We start from the raw sequence: 14,156 nt of genomic DNA, 5'->3' as shown, positions 1-14,156 counted from the left end.
ACTAGAGAGGCCTTTTCCTAATTTTCTTGTGAACTACTTTTACACTGGCAATTTTGTAATTGGGATAAATAAGATATGACTTTTAACGGGTGCATAACCCCACTCCTTGGTGGTCATCTATAAGATGCTTTAACTTTGTCTTTTTTCAAAAATATATTTCCCCACCTTTTTATTTTTTCACTTCTCAGGTAGAACTAACTGGGCACAGCATCTTTGACTTCACCCACCCCTGTGACCATGAAGAAATTCGAGAAAATCTCAGTCCAAAACATGGTACTGTAAACTTCTCTATTAATGAGTAGAATATGAAGAAAACAAAAATAATACTGGCATTTGGATACTAGCCTCTTCTGTTTTTCTTTTGATGTTCAAAATCTGCAAAGCTGGAGTCACTGTCTAGAACAAGGGCTGGCCATCTCCAATCCTGGAGAGCCACAGTGACTGCAGGTTTTCATTCTAACCTTATTCTTAATCAGTGACTAATTTTTCTACTAATTCACTTCCTTTAATTTATTTTCTATTTAAGAATCGGACCCTTTAAATTGGGGCAGAGCAGCCTGGAGGGTTGCAGTGGCTTCAGATTTAGTTCCAACCCAATTGCTTCATGAGAAATCATTCATTGCTGATGAAGCACTTATTTTTATTTTCTGCTTCATTTTACTTTTCTCGCTTGTTAAGATTTTGAACCCTTAATTGCATGTTTTAGCCTTAAACAGCTGAATCCATTGTTTTAGCTGCTCCTTATTAGCATTAAGATCCAAATGACAAAGGAACCAGCAGTTCTCCATCTAGCTTGTCTCCATTTCCACCCGTGTGTATTCATCATTCACTGTTTGGTTTAATTAAATACTCGGAAGGAAACTGAAGAGAAAGTGAAGAAATGAAAATGACTCATCTGTTTTAGGTTTCAGATCACTTGGATGATCATGTATCATTAGTAAGGGAAAAAATCTACAAACTGACAGGACAGAGTTAAAACACTAACAAGCCGTAAAATTAATTTAGTTCTGTTATTGGTTAGGATTGGCTTCTGTTTAAGCAATTGGGTTGGAACAAAAACCTGCAGCCACTGTGGCTCTCCTTGGTGGGAGTTGGTCACCCCTGGTCTAGATATGGTGGAGTGGCGTGTGACCATTATAGCCTTCCTCTGGTCAAACTGAATCTGGATTTGCTGTTATGTTGACCAACAACATTTTTAGTTGACCGTTCCACACAATAATTTTAATATACTGCTCAAAAAAATTAAAGGAACTCTTTTAAATCCGAGTATAGCATCAAGTGAATGAAACTTCTGGGCTATTAATCTGGTCAGTTAAGTAGCAGAGGCGCTTGTCATCAGTTTCAGCTGCTTTGATGCAACAATGAGATGACCCCCAAAATAGAAATGAATGGTTTGACAGGTGGAGGCCACTGACATTTTTCCCTCCTCATCTGCATTTGGCTACAGTCAGTGTCACCACTGGTAGCATGAGGCGATACCTAGACCCTACGCAGGTTGCACAGGTGGTCCAACTTCTCCAGGATGGCACATGCATATGTGTCATTGCCAGAAGGTTTGCTGTGTCACCCAGCACAGTCTCAAGGGCATGGAGGAGATTGCAGGAGACAGGCAGTTACTCTAGGAGAGCTGAACAGGGCCATAGAAGGTCCTTAATCCATCAGCAGGACTGACCGGTATCTGCTTCTTTGGGCAAGGAGGAACAGGATGAGCACTGCCAGAGCCTACAAAATGACCTCCAGTAGAGGCCACTGGTGTGAATGTCTCTGACCAAACAATCAGAAACAGATTTCATGAGGGTGGCCTGAGGGCCTGGCATCCTTTAGTGGGCCCTGTGCTCACTGCCTGGCACTGTGGAGCTCGATTGGCATTTGCCATAGAATACCAGAATTGGCAGGTCCACCACTAGGCGCCCTGTGCTTTTCACAGATGAGAGCTGGTTCACCCTAAGCACATGTGACAGACGTGAAAGGGAGAACATTATGCTGCCTGTGACTGTGACATAGTTCAGCATGACCGGTTAAGTGGTGGGTCAGTGATGGCCTGGGGGGGCATATCCATGGAAGGACACAGAGACCTCTACAGGCTAGACAACAGCACCTTGACTGTCATTAGGCATCAGGATGAAATCCATGGACCCATTGTGACCCTATGCTGGTGCAGTGGCTCTTGGGTTCCTCCAATGCCTGGCCTCATGTGGTGAGAGTATGCAGGCAGTTTTTGGAGGATGAAGGAATTGATACCATTGTCTGGCCCCCACGCTCACTCACTTGACCTCAATCCAATAGGACACCTCTGGGTGTGACGCTATGTTTCGGTCCATCCAACGCTGCCAGGTTGCACCTCAGACTGTCCAGGAGCTCAGTGATGTCCTTGTCCAGATTTGGGAGGAGATCCCCCAGGACACTATCCGTTGTCTCATTAGGAGCATGCCCCCAACGTTGTCAGGCATGCATACATTGTGTACATGGGGGCCATACAAACTATTGAGTACGATTTGGAATTGCAGCAATGAAATTTTGACAAAATGGACTAGCCTGCCTGCCGCATCATTTTTTCACTTTGATTTTTCAGGGTGTCTTTGAATTCAGCCCTCTGTAGGTTGATCATTTTCATTTCCACCAGACGATGTGCCATCCTTTTGTTCCTAACACATTACCATACCAGTCCATAGCAGTAGAGATAGCCAGCAGGATGTTTTTTTCCTCATTGAGATCTGATGTGTTTTCAGAGTGTTCCTTTAGTTTTTTTGAGCAGTTTATATTTAAGTTTGTTTGAGGAGTTACTGGTCATGTATTTCATCACATCAATATACACTAACACATTCAAATGTGCTGAAAAATATGTGCTCTTTCATCAAAACTGCCTAAGCTTTCGTCTGTTTGTCGGGCTACCAGATACCTGTGTCTTTTTTTTTTCTTCCTCCGTCTCATTCAGTGCTCTCCTCAGTGGCCTTCAAATGTGTTCATTTCCAAACTCCATTCATAATTTTTCTTTTGTAAGAGAATGTAAATCGGTAGCTGGTACCTCCTACAGACACATTTGGCGCTAATACAGCAGCAATGGGAAAAGGTAGCATGAAACGTGAGATAGAGAATATTGTTACCCTGTGGGACCTCAAACAAACTACATGAACCCTCTCCTGATGCACTGTTTGTTGTTGTTAAAATCTCTCCAGCAACCCATTGAATGAAAATGAAATGAAACAAGAAAATGGTGCTTTGTGCTTTAAACCCTAATCTAACTGTTACAACCTTGTCTGTAATTATGGTTTCAGCATGTCCTGCCTAACCCCACAGATAAGTTACCGGTGTCTTTATTGGCTCTTTCTTACTTTTCTCACACCCATTTAGCCACAGCAGGCCTTGATGCTTCACATTTGCTCTTTACACTGATTTTGCTGTCACTGTTGCATGATTAGCTCATCTTCACCTAATAGCACTAGGACAATTTTTGCTACCAACTCCAGTTACTACTATGTGGACATATTGTTGATACAGCTAAAGCTTTTTGTAGCTTCCATGCTATTTCTTTTCTTCTTCCTTCACTCCACTCCAATTAGGTTATTCTGCACTACCCCACATACACCAGAGGCCTCATGTGTAATGCCGTGCGTAGAATTCGCACTATAACATGGCGTAAGCACAAAAACCGAAATGTGCTTACGCACAGAAAAATCCAGATGCAGGAATCTGTGCGTACTCCAACTTCCGCGTTCTTCCGCTCCATAAATCCCGGTCAGCATGAAAAGTAATGCTCGTGCACGCGGCTTCTGTCCTGCCCCAACTCCTCCCAGAATTACGCCTCTTTGAATATGCAAATCAATCTAAATTGCCCTTAAGCTCGGCCTTCTGTGAAAGGACAATGATAAAAAGCGCGGGGGAAAATATAAGAATTTCAGCGAATATCAAGTGGAGGCAAAGGAAAAACATACTATTTGTTTATTTAAACCGTGGTATAATCAACAAAGGAAGTCGATCGAGTGACATAACGTGTTGGAGAAACTTGAAAGCTCAAGTTCACAAAGTCGCACAGTGCCGGAAATAAAAAAGAAGTTTTCAGATATCAAAGTCGCCGTGAAAAGCCGAGTCGTAGCCCACTGTCTGAGTGTCATATGAAAGCTTATTAGGGTACAGAGAAAAGAAAAATAAGCACAAAGTGGGGAAAAAGCATGAAATGTCAACTTCAATCTTGAAATTTCCACTTTAATCATGTAGTTTATTTTGTCATTAAAGTAGAACCTCATAAACTTCATCTTAAAATTGTTTAATTAGCCAGTTTCTCAAATCACATTGTAATTAAAGTAGCATGTTAAATGCTTTGTTTTGTATGTGATCTTTTGTGTGCTCTATGTATGTGAGTCACTACTTGCTTTTTAAACCGGCTCTCTTCCTCCGACAGGACACAGAATCCATTACATTCGTGATATTACAGCTCTCTGAATAACTAAAATACTAAATTGTATACGTGATATCATTTTCATGATGATAGGAGCTAAAGCACGTTATTAAACATGAGTTTCACGGCGCAGTGATTGTGTGCGACCTTCGATGAAATTATTTATTGCAGCAGTACTCAGGGGCGGCTCTAGGCTTGTGGCGGCCCTGGGCAGAGAAAGAATCGGTGGCTGCTTCGCCCACCAGTGTCAATATGGTATCTTATGCATGGTGGATGGCCACGTCTGTTGTGGACACTGCATAGCCGCCTCGTGCTCATGACACAAGTGTTTAACTTTTGTGAAAATTTGCCGCTGCGTTTTTAGTTGTGTCGTTATTTTCTCTTTCTCTTTTATATTCAATATATATTGGTGTGGCCGCCCCTGCAGTCCTTGCTTTTCTTTCTCCAAGTAACTGATCGCCACCCAATCAGCTCTGTAATAGACGTTAAGCCATCTGTAAGCTTAGAGCGTTACGTTTAAGGAACATTGAAATATCTTCGTAGTACATGTTTAATTATTCTATCCGTCACGCCAGTCCCAGTGAAGAATATAGATTATTTAAATGAAGTAAAAATTTTATCTGTATAATATAATAAACATATTTTGCTGCATTTCATCTTATAAACGCGCTTTATAAAGTGGTGCAGGTTGTGTAATATAACTGTAGTGCAAGTTTACAGTGAGGTGATTGTACTTATAAGTACAAACTGTTCTACAAGGAGCACTTGATTGAGTGCGTTTATAGTTCTTGGGATGAAACTGTTTCTAAACAGCGAGGTCCATACAGGAAAGGCTTTGAAAAGTTTTGAAGTGGCTGAGGTAGCGTGTGCTTGATGCTGTATACCGATAATTCTCTTTCCGATCAGCTGCTGCTGTGATTCACACTCAGATACAGTGATGTAAATACTCCAAGTGGTGCAGTGAGAGTAATATGGACAAAGATGATCCGCTGTGGCAACTCCTAACAGGAGCAGCTGAAAGAAGAAGAAGAAGAAGAAGAAGAAGAAGAAGAAGAAGAAGAAGAAGAAGAAGAAGAAGGTGCAGTGAGAGTAACAACGCTAAAGCAGTTATGGTATTTGGATTTCTATGGCTATTCCCTGGACCATTATATTGTTACAAGTTAATTACAATCAGATGCATTACAGTAATAAACAATATGCGGTTAGTTTCAGTGTATTTATAAAGCCGCGTCAGGAAAATAAAAGAGTACCTACACAGGAACAGTAGCACTGCTTTGACGCAGGTTTTATACATCGCGATTTGAACGTGGAAAAGTTCTTACGCAACCTTTCTGTGTGTACGTGACGTTCATACATGAGGCCCCTGGTCTCTGCTTGATCATTGTCTTCTTACCTGGAAGAGTGGAACCTATCCGAATGAAATTAATGTTGATGACTGAAACAAAATGGAGTACTAAAATTATGCAGAGTATTTAAAATGGAGATAGTCGTAAGTTATGTCTGATGTTCATACTTTGGAATTTCAACTGTCACATGGAGCTCTGAGATTGGCCAACTGACTTGTTGTGGACTTTCCAGCAGAGCCTGGAAGTGGCTACAGACACAGCTACTTGGTGAACGATGGCTTTGTTTCAGCTGATGCCTCCTCCTGGTGAACCTTCACCTAAAGGTGTCATTTTCTACTTCTGTCACTTAACACCTCATATTAATGCATTTAAGTTGAAGCTGTACTGCACTATAAATAGGAGACTGGAGAGCAACAATTAGACTTGTTTGTTTTTAGAAACGCAAAAGAGACTCCTGTATTTAGGTCATAGCTTTCTTAAGAACAGAGCTTCTTCAGGTTGAGTGAACGACAGAGGAGAGCAAAGCGGCAAATCTGTTGGGCAGTGGTGCAGACAGAGACCTTCCTACAGCCTAATTTTGGTTGGCCACATATTAGGTTAGCTGGACACTCAATCGTTCAGCCATCCATTCTGACTTCAGGGTTTAGGACATGCATGTCTCAGGGTCATTCCCAGTTCTTCACTTTGTTGCTAAATGTAAGCCAGTGTTGCATATTCTGTATAGATAGTTCCTATATAAAAGTATTCAACACCTTAGACGTTTTCACATTGTATCATTATACAACATTGAAGCGCAGTGGATTTATTTGGGTTTTTTTTGGCGCTGATCAACAGAAAAAGACCATCCCCACTGTAAAGCATGGTGGTGGCCACGTTGTGCTATGGTTGATGTTTCTCTGCAGCAGGCACTCAAAAGCCTAGGAAATCTTGGAGGAATATTTGATGTAGTCTGCAAGAACTCTGCACCTTTGTTTTCCAGCAAATCAAAAACCCCAAGCATAAAGCCAAATCTATGCAGAAATGGTTTAAAAACAATCGGTTACTGTCCTTGAGTGGCTATGTCAGAGTCCAGATCTCAATCCAATTGAGAATTTCAGGCTGGAGTTGACAAAGGCTGATCACTCACGATCCCCATGAAACCTGACTGAGCTTGACTAGAGATAGGTAGATAGGTAGATAGAGAGATAGGAAAGGCACTATATAATAGATAGATAGATAGATAGATAGAATATGTGAAAAGCACTATAAGATAGATGGATAGATAGATAGATAGACTAGTTTTGCAAACAAGAATGGAGACAAAGTGCAGTGGCCAGATGTGCAGAGCTGATTTTACTTAATACTGACTTGATGCAATTAATTATTGTGTGTTTTTTATTTGTAATTAATTTAGATCACTTTTCCGAGATCTGTTTTCACTTTGTCATTAAAGAGACCTTGTTCTGTTGATCATTGTCATATAAGCCAAAATGAACCCACTGTAATTCAATGTTGTATAATAGTAACCTGTGAAAATATCTACTTTTTATAGACTATGTATCTCATAAGTTGTGACTAAACTACATATTTACGCTTCATGCCTATAGGTCCTGGCTTCAGCAAGAAGAACAGAGAAGCAAGTTCAGTGCGTGACTTCTTCATGCGGATGAAGTGCACCGTTACCAACCGTGGCCGCACTGTTAATCTAAAATCTGCAAGTTGGAAGGTGAGAGTAAGAACCTACCGTAGGATACCTGTGATGGCAAACTGTAGCCCAGGAAGCTATTGTCATATATGTTGCCTCCTAAGCATCTAATGGAGTCCTTGAAAATACAGAGCTTGTGCACCCAGCATGAAATGCCATTCACTTACACAGTGCACACCTCCTATATTTCTGGAAAAAATTAATAAGCACCTACTCAAAAATAACGAGCAGCTTACATGCAAAATGTCTCACAACTATGTGTATGTTCAGGTATATAGTTTAAGCCTGTCTTCACCAGGAATAGTACAATATATATATCACTTTGTTCTAGAATGAATAAAACCTTTGGCTGTCTACCTCTTGGCCAGTCATAATAAAAAATAGGAGGGAATGGCTTTAAGGAGTGAAATGTGCCCAAAAACGTTCCTGATTATGAAGTAAACTTTGGACTGTTTTCATGAGAAATATGCCCTCATATAAATTTTAATTCATCTTAATTATATCCTTAAAGAGCAGACTCTGTGAATTGTTTTTTGTTCAGTTGTAAATTTGGCTCTTTCATGGAGTGTCCTCTTGTCCAGGGTCAGGGTTAGGCTTAGGGTTTGAATCAGACTCCTTTGGTACTGTGTCTTCAGTTGGGTACCGCTGGTTTGACTTTGTGTTGCTCATGGAGTCCTGAAAGAGGCACATTACCTGCATAGTGAGGGAGCGTCGGTTATGGCACTACTGCCATGTGGCACGATTCCCTAAGGGTGATCCGGCTCGCAGTATCCTCATTGTTGAGGGCCCGAGCAACTGGACCAGGCCATGGGGACATCCACGTAACACCTGGCTGTGGCAGATAGATGGTCATTTCTGGAGGGTGGTCCTGGACTGCCTGTCTACCTACTGGGATCCTGAGGTGGGTCATCGTGTGGTAGATGTGGCACTGCGCTGTACCAGTGCATGGTCCCCAACCTGCCTTAACCCGACCTGACCCGAATCTGGTAAATGCACCTGTGACCCTGAGCTGGATTAGCAGTTTAGAAAATGGATGAATGGTTATAACACACTTTTATCCATGATGGAGAAGGAAGGGAGGGTGAGCAAGTTATATACACTGTACATCCAATTTATGTCCATTCTATAACTTTATTGAACACATTAACGATGGTGGGATCTGGGAGTGAGAAATATAGGATGTTTCTGAAAGCAAAAAAATTAAAGCGATGTTATGTTTTCATATCTTTTTCCTGTGTAGGAAACAACCTTTTTAACAAAAGATTCACACAATCAGAAAATTCTCTATTGTTCTGGACTATAGCCTGACATATTATGTAATGCGTGGATAGCTGATTGATTATTGTTCATTTTCCCACTTCAGAACAACAAGATACATTTTCCCTACATACATGAATAACATTTAACTTGTTTTGCTGAATGGTGGAGCAAAGGAATATTCATAGCGCAGAACATATGCAGCTTGCATAACGATACACCCATTTACAGACTAATATAACATAGCTCCACTAGTAAGTTCTGCACATTATCAATAGTATGAAAGAGATGTGACTTGACATGCAGTAGTGCTGTGTTTTGCTAAACATCATCTTGACCTTTTGTGTCAAATTCTGTGCTCCACAAAAACTTCACTACAGATTGTAGCTGAGCTCATTAAACCTTCAATGTATAAGCAACAACTAGACACTAGTACAGACCACTACTAGCCCGCTCCAGGTTCATCTAGAAGCAGCTTGGCTACGGCCTTCAACTTGTGCACCACTCAAAATGGAGGATTTGACAATGCTATTTAGGTAGGTGCTTTCACACATGAAAATCAGTAGGCCGATTTACAAGATGGCTCATGAGTGTCAGCAGGTATGAAGACTACTAGTGTTCCGACCCAGGTGAAAGTGGAGAATTAGCAGTCACGCGTATCAGGAAATGGATAGCTGCCCTGTGATATGACCATACAGTATTAGACTAAAGATAAAAAAAAATAAAATGTATTTTTTACTCATGATTTTGAGAATTTTAGGGAACTGAAACTTTGATAGCGTGTTAGCAGATTTTTAAAATTAAATTTCACAAAACATATATTCATATCTTGGTTCTGATCATGAAGAATAAAATCAGTTGCAACTAACAGCTTATGGGAAAAAAAAGATACTCTGCACAAAAGCTGCAAAAAAAATAAATAAAAAATAACAAGCCTTCAAAGTCAAGACTTCTGACTTGTGTTATTGTTAACAAGATAATGATTGTCTTTGTCATACACTGTGAAACCACAATGGCCCTCTTCTGTGAAAGATTGTTTTGTGTGAAATTGTTTAATAAAGTGTAACAAGTACTCTATGGAGGCTTTCACTGGGTCTTGCCACTATAGAACGGCCCTGCTACAGTGAGCACCTCCCTTACACAACAGGGCACAGCAACCTCCACACATTCTAGCCTTGTCTCAAAATGCATAAGGACCAAGTTGAAGGTTGAGTTAAGGTTTGAGGTTGCTGCAGTCAGCAGCAGTATGGGGTTTATGTTAACAAATCCCATCCAAACTGCAGCACATCTCACTCCACCTGCATTATGTTGTCTCACATTCAGAAAAGTTCAACACCTCCTATGTGGTCTAAGCCAGCTATCCGTTCTTTATTTTAATTTGTGAATTCAGCCCTTTTTACTTTCTCGTATACAAGGTATAGGGTGGTCCAGATCTAATTATGCAATTTCCATTACGCTATAACTTATTAAGTTTATTACATAGAAAATCACCCAAAAAATCCCGGACCATCGAGAAGTGTGCGAACTGGCGACATTAAGAATCGTCTTCGCGCTGAACTGGAATCGGCCCCACATAAATCAAAGTCATCCAGACGATCTGGATCTGCATAATTAGATCTGGACCACCCTGTATTGTAATCGTCCAAAGATTCCATGTTGAGATTTTGATAAATCTCGACGTTCTTGACCTCCCTGACTTTCTTGTATACAAAGTACAGGGAAAGTACTGGAATCCTCCAAAAATTCTGTTTCGAGATTTTGATGAATCTCGAAGTTTTAGACCTCCATTTTTGGAATTATGTCTGCGTGTGTAAACATGATAACTTGAGTAGGCTTTCATTTAGGTCAACCAAGTTTTGCACACAAGTATTAGGTACAAAACGTAGCTTTCTATCAACTTTTGGGCTATTTCCGTTAACCAGAAGTGGCACGTTACCTTTTATTCATGCAGCTGCAGAGCCCAATTTATTCAACTTTACCTTTATAATAATTGTTCAATATATGATTAATGTGATTTGATTTGTTGTTGATGGCTCTTTAAAGTACTTAATATAAAAATATAATCTTTGCCTTGCAGCTTACTCCTCAGATATCCATCCCCATATCTCAGTATATGAGAAAGTCTGGGGAACACCACTCCCGAGTTTTATTATTGTGATTTTAGTATCCATGTTTTTACTTTCGGGCGGCACGGTGGCGCAGTGGTAGCGCTGCTGCCTCGCAGTTAGGAGACCTGGGTTCGCTTCCCGGGTCCTCCCTGCGTGGAGTTTGCATGTTCTCCCGTGTCTGCGTGGGTTTCCTCCGGGCGCTCCGGTTTCCTCCCACAGTCCAAAGACATGCAGGTTAGGTGGATTGGCGTTTCTAAATTGGCCCTAGTGTGTGCTGGGTGTGTGGGTGTGTTTGTGTGTGTCCTGCGGTGGGTTGGCACCCTGCCCAGGATTGGTTCCTGCCTTGTGCCCTGTGTTGGCTGGGATTGGCTCCAGCAGACCCCCGTGACCCTGTGTTTGGATTCAGCGGGTTTGAAAATGGATGGATGGATGTTTTTACTTTCTCGTATACAAAGTATAGAGAAAGTAAAGTAATCATGAAATAATTTGACCTCGAGATTTTAATGAATCTTTATGTTTTAGACCTCCCCGTGTCCGAAAATACATTTTTTTGGAATTATGTCTGTATGTGTATGAGAGTAAATACGATAACTGAAAAACGCAAAGATATACATGGATGAAATTTGGCATGTGGTTGTTACACTAAAATTGTAGATCTGTATTAACTTTTGGGCCAAATCCATCAAGCAGAAGTGGTACTTTACCTGAACTCATACTCGATTTCTTTTTTTATTCATGGAGCTGCAGAGTCCGATTTATTCAACTTTACTTTTATAATAATTGTCCCACATACTGTATTATTAATTTGATTTGATTTGTTGTTGATGGTTCTTTAATGTACATAATATAAAAATATAATCATTGTGTTGTGGTTTACTCCTTAAATATCTATCCCGATATATGAGTATACAAGAAAGTCTAGGGGAGATTATTAATTATTATTATTATTAATGTGATTTTAGTATTCATGTTTTTTTCAAATATCCATCCCCATATCCGAGAATACGAGAAAGTCTAGAGGAGAGCACTCCTGATTTTTATTAATGTGATTTTAGTACCCATGTTTTTTTTTTTTTAAAGATGTAAAGGTGGCTTGGCTTGATGACTTGAAGTCTACAAACCAGATAATAACAGTTGTATTTGATAATGATTCTAGTGTTATCAATCAAGGCAGACTTCACTTCTGACAGGTAATCGATCAACTGGGTACTCCTGCCTTGGACGCACAAGCTCCACAACAAACTACTTTGTAAAGAACCAAGTATGTCCATTCTGTAGGAGCTGTATATTCTGATTAAAAACCTGATTTTTCTGTCATTCTCTTAGGTCCTGCACTGCACTGGCCACCTCAAGATGTACAATAGCCACCACCCTCACACTCTGTGTGGCTTTAAGGAGCCACCCCTGAACTGTGTCATCATGATCTGTGAACCCATCCCACATCCCATCAACATAGACATCCCGCTGGATAGCAAGACCTACCTGAGTCGCCACAGCATGGACATGAAATTCACATACTGTGATGAGAGGTGAGGATGAATCAGACGTTTTAAAGGAAAAGTGCTTTCTGACAATATTTGGTGTGTAAGCAGGTGTGGACAGATCTCTGCCATCATACAGTAATCTTGCTGGCCTTACATTTTTTCGGACTCATATTAAAGCACCACGTCAATGAGGCATCTTTGTCCTTGCCTCCTTTTTTTCAGATTTGTACAATTTTTCTTTTTTAATTCCTTTACTATGCCGTCTCCTGTAGATTCAGGCTCTAATGTAAGCTCCCAGCAAACAGACACCAAGGTGGCTCGTGATTAATTCCACGATATTTGAAACCGTACTGGCTGATGTGTCAGCCAGCTTAGCAGGGAGATACGAATGACACGCTTTCTTTTTTCTCAATGTTCTCTCTTTCTCTTTATATTGTTATGTGCAGCAGAACTTTATCCCTGTGACGAGGAAGGCAGGAATTATGCCATTTGGTTAAACATTAAAAAAAAACAAAAACAACAACAAAGTATTGGCCGTAAAAGAGTTTTGAGTGTGTGTGTGTGTGTGTTGGGGGATTTGAGGTCCTTGCGCATGTGTGAGCAAATCAGTACCCCATGGCTCACTTTCCAGTCTTTTAACAAGTCAGACCTCATGCCGGCTGATGAGTGTCTTGCCTGCTGTTTGCACAGGGCAGTGCCAAAGTTGACCTGCTGTAAAAAGTCAAACAGGTCTGGAGTGCAGTGCCAGCTGTGAGCAGGGTAAAGATTAGACCATTCCTCATGTGACCAGATCAGGCTGCCTTGTGACTTTTCTGCCCTTGTGCTGTGTGTCAAAAGGAATAAATCCACAGTAGCAGAGGGGAAAGAAAATAGCAAGGCAGAAAACAAGAAAGACAAGAGGAGCGCATTTGATGAATAAAGGGTTTCTATCTTCATCATGTGAAGTGTTTTTTATATTTTAAATTCAAATATCTACATACTCGGCAGATTATTTACTGACATTTCAGATACAGATGAATATAAAACCCTGTCTGTTCTCTGCTGTGATTTGTCCTCACAGCTTCTTGCTTGTGCCCATTCATTTATGGCACATCAGTGTTCTGGGAAATCACAGACTGTCACAGCAATCTTCAGGTGCAATGCAGGAATCATGTAGGAGTAAATCCACACAGATATGGGGAGAACATACAAAACGACAGGACCACAAATTAAACTCGTTTTATTAGAAACTGCTCAGTGATTCAACTTGGTTTTGTACGGCCCTGTATATTTTGTTCCTTTACACCAGTGGTCTCAAACTCCAGTCCTGGAGGGCCTCAGTGGCTGCAGGTTTTCATGCTAACCCTTTTCATAATCGGTGACCAGTTTTTGCTGCAAATTAATTCCTTTTCCTTTCATTATAATGGACTTGTTTTTTTAAGAGGTGTTCCCCTGGATTTCTTCATCATTCCTCTGAATTGCTTCTTTTCTTTCCTTAAATAGAAATGAAACGTGAAGTGAGGGAATCAACAGAAGACCAACTAAGTCAGGGCCTCAAACTCCAACCAGTTGCTTAATTAGAATCCAACTCTTGTTGTTAATTAAACCCGTTCTTTAATTCTACGGCTTGTTGCTGCTCTCGTTGTGCAATAGCAGACATTTCCGAAATTGTTGATTTTCTCTTTTCTAAGAGGTCTGTGAAAATGTTTTGTGGACCTGAGCAGATCGACATTTTTGAGACCTTCATCTTTCTTTATCTTTCTATATAATACGCTACAGTGGCTGTTCGTTTGTCTGTCCAGGATTTTAAATCACTTGTAGCTCACAAACCGTTTGACCCATTAACCTGAAATTTGGTACACATATACTACGTGACGTCTACTATCCGCTTTCAGGGTGATG

The 14,156-nt window shown here is 40.7% G+C and overlaps 1 protein-coding gene across 1 annotated transcript in view; it reads left to right on the top strand.

The window, feature by feature from the left end:
- The window catches only part of LOC120516603 (endothelial PAS domain-containing protein 1-like), a 130,450-nt gene that overhangs the window by 72,638 nt on the left and 43,656 nt on the right, over positions 1-14,156 (top strand). The window contains exons 4-6 of the mRNA XM_039738391.1: positions 189-273; positions 7,329-7,447; positions 12,118-12,320. Of these exons, the coding sequence (XP_039594325.1) occupies positions 189-273; positions 7,329-7,447; positions 12,118-12,320 (407 nt within the window). The remainder of the gene's footprint in view (positions 1-188; positions 274-7,328; positions 7,448-12,117; positions 12,321-14,156) is intronic.

Source organism: Polypterus senegalus, chromosome 16 (genome assembly GCF_016835505.1).
Source record: "Polypterus senegalus isolate Bchr_013 chromosome 16, ASM1683550v1, whole genome shotgun sequence".
Classification (NCBI taxonomy): domain Eukaryota; kingdom Metazoa; phylum Chordata; class Cladistia; order Polypteriformes; family Polypteridae; genus Polypterus; species Polypterus senegalus.
The sequence above is the reverse complement of the archived record's forward strand: the minus strand, read 5'-3'. Positions and strand labels throughout refer to the sequence as shown.